Genomic DNA, 7028 nt, shown 5'->3' with positions numbered 1-7028 from the left:
TGTGGATTGAACCTGAGACCTGGGAGCCCCAGGCATGAGGATCTGTTTGCATAATTATTGTGCTATCTCTCCTGTTTTCATGATTATTTTTAACATCATCATGGGCTGGGGTCTCAACCTAAAGCTTTTACACCTCCAAGGATATGTTCTGTTCCACCTGCCTAACGCCAGCTGGCGCTGTCTGTCCTCTGTCCTCCTGCCCCCCAGCCTCCAGTGTGGAACAAGGCGCTCAGTAAACACGCCTCTGTGGGACAAATGAGATTAAGGAGTGGGGGGGGGGGGGCAGAAAACAGTAAAAGAGACTTGGGGAGAATAATTTTAATAAGGAAAGGGGGTTTGGGGAGTGTGAAGGAGGGAGAGAGGCTTTCAGGGCAGGGTTCAATATACACAAGTATGACTGGGGAACCCCAGGCCTAGGGGACCCCGGGGCTGAGGTCCTGCAGGAGGCGGGGGAAGGCTAGGGGGCTTGGAGGAGGGGGGCGGGGAGGCGGGCCCGGCCGCCACAGTCCTGCCCTTGGCCCCTGGCGGCACCCCTCCCTGTGTCCGGCCGGGCAGGGGGTTAATGCTATGGCCCGCGGGGAGCCCGGGGCGGGGGGCTCAGTGGGGCGGGTGGCGCCGCTCGGCCAGGCCCCCGCGGCCCAGCACCTCGCCGCTGAACTGGTAGGTGAGCTTCTTCTTCACCTTCTTCACCTCGCCCGTCTTGCCGTAGTTGCGCAGCGCGCGCGCCATCTTCTGGTAGGTCATCTTCTTGCGGTTGCCCTTCTGGATGCCCCAGCGGTGCGCCAGCGCCTCCTTGTGCTTGGACGAGAACTGGAAGGTGCCCTTCTCCTTGTCCACCCACCAGATGCTGTCCTTCATGTCGCCGCTGCGCAGCAGGTCCAGCAGGAACTGGTACAAGCGGATCTTCTTCTTGCTGCCTGTGGGCAGGAGGGGGTCAGCGCCCCTAAGGCGGGGAACACTGTCCCTCAGCACCCCCCCGCATATGGGACCTGCTCCAGGCCTGGGGCACAAACCCACACCCAAATGCTCACAGCCACACACTCAGATATCACACACACGCACGCACACACACACTGATACTCAAAGCACCCAGACACTCAGGCACCCCCACAGACTCATGCCTCCCCACATTCTCACAAGCACCTATACACACTTCATGTACCCACTCACTCATACACAATTCCCACATCAGTATTCACACACACACCCTCGTGTGAACCCACACACATTCACACACTCCTGCATGCAGCCACACAGTCTCAACCACCACACACACCCATACTCAAACTCACACATTCTTGCACACAGACTCTCACATTCCTACATCCATGCTCACAGGTAACACACACATATATTTCTTTATTTTTAAATATTTATTTATTTATTCCCTTTTGTTGTCCTTGTTGTTTTATTGTTGTAGTTATTGATGTCGTCGTTGTTGGATAGGACAGAGAGAAATGGAGAGAGGAGGGGGAGACAGAGGGGGAGAGAAAGATAGACACCTGCAGACCTGCTTCACCGCCTGTGAAGCGACTCTCCTGCAGGTGGGGAGCCAGGAGCTTGATCACACATATTTCTTTACACATCTCTACTCTCACCCACATATTTCAACATTCATGCTCACAGAAAGCACACATGGAGCTCACACACTCATACCCACACACACCCCCACACACAGCTCTCTCATACACACCTTGGGGTCCACATACATTCTCACACACGCCCTCACCCACACAGTTCTCACCCTCTCGCACCCCCTCGATCACTTATATTCACCCATATCCGAATGTCCACACACTCGCAAGTTCACACACAGCCCAGAGAGGGGCAGACACACTCTCACACTCTGTCACACACTTACAGCAAACACACATGCTCATAGACATGCACACACATTTCAGACACACACCCACACACTCAGACACACACACACACACACACACACTCAGCTCCATGGATGACTGTTGCACCATCAACCTTAGTTGGGATGGGAGCGGGGTGGGCGTGGCTGGGCCAGGAGGATCCCCTACCTGTCTCCCCATGCAGGAGGCCGGGGCCAGGCTCCAGGCCATCGACCTCCCCATCGGACACCTCCAGCGGAGGGCTCTGCCGCTCACCCTCCTCATCATCAGAGCTGGGCCGGGCCGGGGAGAGAGCAGGATATGGAAGGCACATCCGGGGTAGGTAAGAGACCTGGGAGAAGTAGAGGTCAGTGAAGGCCAGTTCAAAACTCAGGGCAGCTGGGTGGGAACCAAGGGGACACCAGGACCAGGCAGGACAGAGAGCAGAAAGCTGGGGAGCTGGGTTCATTCAGGCCTCAGAGCAGTCGGGGTGCAGGCTGTGGGGGAAGGGGTTGCTGAGTCCTGCCAAGCTGGGCTCCCAGGTCCAGGACCGAGAAGACAGAGAACGGACCCTTTTTTTCTTGTTTGTACAAAGGTGCCATATGGAAGAGCAGCTGCCTTGGTAAGTGGGTGAAAGAGCAGGGAGGTGATAGAGGGGAAGCTCATGCCTTGCTGGTGTGAGGCCTTGGGTTTGATCCTGGTGCCACATAAAATCAAGAAAAACAAAATAATAGAGCATCATATATGGAGCTGCTTTGACTGGTCTCTTTAAGTTTTTAGTCATTCACTAATGAGAGCGAGAGCAAGATTGAGAAAGGCAGAGAGAGAGGACCAGAGCATCACTCAGGCATGTGTGATACTGAGGATCCAACTCAGGACTACACCAACTGTGTCACCTCCCAGGCTGCTTTTTCTTTCTCTCTCTTAGTCATAATTATAATTTAGCTCGTGTGCAACTGGGCTTAAGCCCTTGCACCATTTGGGAGTGCCAGGGCACTGGGGGAGGCTCCATAGATGGTGGAGTGGAGCTGTGGTATAGCTCCTTCCCTCTCTTCCAACTCTAGAGTAAACTCATTATTTTCATTAAAGCACTGATGATTTTAGAAGTAACTTGGTTTAATGTTTGTATCAAATAATATCATTAAAATAATCAAAGACTTTACATCCTTATCATATTAGATATTACTCCAAAGTTTAACCATGTGACAAGCAGGCAAAAAGGAATTTAGTCTTCAGGGGAGTTAGAGAACATCTTTCTTCTTCCTGTCTCTATCTTTTAATTTTAAAAAAAAAATGAAAGAGTTAAGGAAGATCAGCGGGGTCATGTGCACAGGAAGCCTGGACAGCACACTTTTAAAAAAGTTAAGTGAAGAGCCAGAGAGACAGCATAATGATTCTGCAAAGGACTTTCGTGCTTGAGGCTCTGGAGTCCTAGCTTCAATCCCCAGTGCTGATCAGTGCTCTGCTAAAAATAAATTAATAAATTAATTAATAATTAATTAATAAAAAAGGAAGAAAGGAGGGCAAAGAAGTTGGAGTTCCGTGACTTGGGAGCCTGAATACTGTGGATATGGGGGGGGGGGGGCGCTGAGACCTGAGGGCCAGGCAGTCCACAGCACTGTGGCCCAGTAGGGTGGGTGGGAGTGGTCTGGGCTCTGTCCACCACAGGGAGAGGAGATAAGGGGCCTGGGCCTGCAAGGTCAGTCGGCAGCCGTTGGGACTCCGGCCGGTGGGGCAGGAAGCTGGGTTGAGTAAGAGCCTGTGTCAGCTTCCTGTGGAGTGCCGGGCCCCACCGCAGGGCCTGCGGGCCGGTCTGGTCAGGGACACGCACCTGGTGGCCGAGGCTGGCGTGGGTGGGTGCCATGGGGGTGTCAAGCACGTGCATCTGCTCCAGCTCCATGTGGCGGTACAGCTGCTGCAGCTGTGGGGCCTGCACGCTCTGCAGCTCCGTGAAGTGGTTCTCGGCGAAGCTCTCGAACTCGCTGTGCATGTGGTGCGGGTGGAACTCCCAGTAATGGTCTGCAGAGAGAGATGGCTTAGGCGTCAGAGGATGCACAGGCCAGAGCCTCCCCGTGGGTTTCCACCTGACCTTTGTCCTCTAGCTTCCCCTCCTTTCTCCCTTCCCCATTGTCTCATCACCCCTGATTACAGATGAGAATCCCGGGGCTGATGGGAAGATGGTTTAACATGCCCAAGGTCTAGGGCTGAGCCATGACTTGGGCCTAAAGTCTCCTGTCCAGCCCCCTGTGGGGTGACAAGGACAAGCTCTGGGACCACAGCGGAGTCTTGACTCTGCCTGACACTTCCTGCGTGACCTCAGGCCTCCTTGGTGGTCTCACTTGTGACATAGGGACAAGAGAGTGGGGAAGACAGCATAATGGTTCTGCAAAAGACTCGTGCCTGCGACTCCGATTCCCCAGGTTCACTCCCCAGCACCACCCTAACCCAGAGTTTAGCAATGCTTTTGTACCCTCAGCCCTCATCTCTTTCATTAATAAGTAAATAAAACATAAAAAACAAAATAAATGGGCATAGTTATCAGGAGGGAGCTCAGCATTAAGAGCACAAGGTTCATGCCCAAGGTCCCAAAAGACCAAAGGTTCAATCCCTGGCACCGCCATGTGCTAGAGCTGTACAGAATGTTCTGGTCCTGGGGGGCGGGCAGTAGCTCAGCGGGTTAAGCGCACATGGCACAAAGAGCAATGACTGTTGTAAGGATCTCAGTCGGAGTCCCCTGCTCCCCACCTGCAGGTTGTGAAGCAGGTCTGCAGGTGTCTATCTTTCTCTCCCCCTCTCTGTCTTCTTCTCCTCTCTCCATTTCTCTCTGTCCTATCCAACAACAATAAGAGTAACAACAACAACAAAGATAAACAACAAAGGCAACAAATGGGAAAAAATAGCCTCCAGGAGCAGTGGATTTGTAGTGCAGGCACCAAGCCTCAGCAACTCTGGAGAAAAAAAATACTCTGGTCTCTTTCATTCTTCCTTCTCCCAAATAAATCTAATAATAATAATTGTGGCTGGGTAGACAGCAGAATGGCTATGTAAAAATACTTTAGTGCCAGTTTCAATCCTCAGCATCATCATAAGCCAGAGCTGAGCAGTACTTTGGTAAAAATAATAGTAATAATAAAATAAAAATACATACGAGTGTGTATACATATATGTATATATAGTTACTATATTAACAATTGTTAGGAGGCTACAGATGATTTGACATTTGTAAAAACACCCTCAGGGAAAGCCAAGCCCGTATCCTTCCCACCTCACCCCTTTTAAGATTTCCCTCCAGTGGTTTCTATAAAGACAGTGCACACACACACACACACACACACACACACACACATGGCAGAGGTGTGACTGCAGTCACGGGGCTGATGGTCCCCACACACGAGCACTTGTCTAGGCTCTTGGTGCTGTCCCTCCACACTCTGCTGGGGTCAGCGGCACACACGAGACCAGTTTGGTGGCAGGGATCAAAGTTGTCCTGGAAATTCCCCACTAGGTGCTTTCAGAGTCAGCAGCAGGACCCACTGGAGTGTGGGGAGCAGCCACAGGCCTCAGGGAGCCCTGGCTCAGGACGAGGGCAGATGGCCAGGGTTTCTTGGCCACCTTTTCCAGGAACAAAAACTGATCCTGTCTGTGGCCTTCCTGGGTGCAGCACAGGATTCAAAAGAAGATGTGGCAAGGAGCCGATGGAGGGGGTTTCTCACATAACCACAAGACTGTCAGATGCCGGGCCAGGTAGCTGGGGGGAACAGGGCAGATAGCAGAGCACAGGATTGCATACTGAGGCTCCTAGTTCAATCCCCAGCATATACCAGAGTCCTCTCTCTCTCTCTCTCTCCCTTTCTCCCTCTCTCCCTCTCTCCCTCTCTTCCTCTCTTCCTCTCTCTCATGTGAAAGTGTCTATACATATCTGGTATAAATTAAGCAAAATTAATTAATCTTTTCATTTATTTAAAGATCTACTTATTATGGGGCAGAGTGGTGGCACACCCAGTTCAGCACAACAGTTCAGCATATACATTACCATGTGCAAGGACCCAGCTTCAAGCCCCTACCTGCAGGAGGGAAATGTCATAAGCAGTGAAGCAGTGTTACAGGTCTCTCTCTCTCTCTCCCACCCCCTTTCAATTTATCTCTTTCCTATCAAGTAAAAACTTCATTACTTCACCACTTGTGAAGCTTTCCCCTTATAGGTAGGGACCAGAGACTTGAACACGGTTCCTTGTGAACTCAACCAGGTGCACCATTGCTTGGTCCCCAGGGAGAGAAACAGAGAGAAGAGACACTGGCAGCACCACTTCATGACTCATGACTCACCTTCAGGTGGGAATGGGGGACTTTGTTTTTATTACTACTACTGTCTTATCCTAAAGATGCTGGCTTGGTACTTGAGGAAGCAGCAGATACTTTGATAGATGCTTATTTCCTCTTCTTCCCCTTGCTCCTTGCTACTACCTTAATCAATGGCCCAGAAATGAATTTTAGAGGCCCTGTCACTCTTCCAGGGGCTGGAGTTTGGGCCCCAAGGCTATAGCTGAGGTAGGTGCTTGGATTTAGCAGGCACTCCACAAACATTCTCTGAAGGAATGAATGAGAGAATGAATGTATCTGAGCCTCTTAAGGACTTCTTCTAGCCCTCCTCCCCCTAATTTTCTAAACCCAAAGGGAAACCAAGCCAAATCCCACTTAAAGTGAAGTGTCATCTGACAATAAGCACCTAAGAGCCAGCCGCTTTCTGCAGGACAGGGGGCTATCTCTGAGACAAGGGGCTCTTTGAGGCTCTGGGATTTGGCGACCCCAGTTTCTCTTTAGCTGTACACCCTCCAGTCCCAGTCCTGCACCCTCCCATTGAAGTGAACATATACTTGAAGAATGCCTTCACCTGTCCCCCAATACCTCTACTTCACTCCCACTTCAGCTCCAGGCTGGAGGAACCCTGAGTGTCTGAAGCTCTCCAGAGGTGTGAGTGAGGGTCTCCGATACCCCCTCTCCCACCTGTTCTCCACCTCTGTTCTGGCTTCACCTGAGGCTCCTGAGCTTCTATAGAGGTTTCATTCCAGGGATAGCATTTCCCAAAGCAGATCCCTATGGATCGCTGGATTTGGAGACCCACAGGAGACACTATGGCTCAGAAAGGACGAGGGGGGAACAGGGGACCTGGAATTGAATGAGGTCCCA

General features: G+C 51.6%; 1 protein-coding gene across 1 annotated transcript in view; it reads right to left on the bottom strand.

Moving 5' to 3' along the window:
• Positions 1-44: 44 nt before the first annotated feature.
• Positions 45-7028, bottom strand: part of SPI1 (Spi-1 proto-oncogene) — a 29170-nt gene continuing 22186 nt past the window's right edge. Inside the window, exons 3-5 of the mRNA XM_060176474.1 lie at positions 3673-3860; positions 2031-2193; positions 45-917 (exon numbers count right to left, since the gene is read on the bottom strand). Coding sequence (XP_060032457.1) covers positions 598-917; positions 2031-2193; positions 3673-3860 — 671 coding nt within the window. The 3' untranslated portion in view covers positions 45-597. The remainder of the gene's footprint in view (positions 918-2030; positions 2194-3672; positions 3861-7028) is intronic.

Source organism: Erinaceus europaeus, chromosome 17 (assembly GCF_950295315.1).
Source record: "Erinaceus europaeus chromosome 17, mEriEur2.1, whole genome shotgun sequence".
NCBI lineage: Eukaryota > Metazoa > Chordata > Mammalia > Eulipotyphla > Erinaceidae > Erinaceus > Erinaceus europaeus.
Note: the sequence above shows the minus strand (reverse complement) of the source record. Positions and strands in the feature narration are given on the sequence as shown.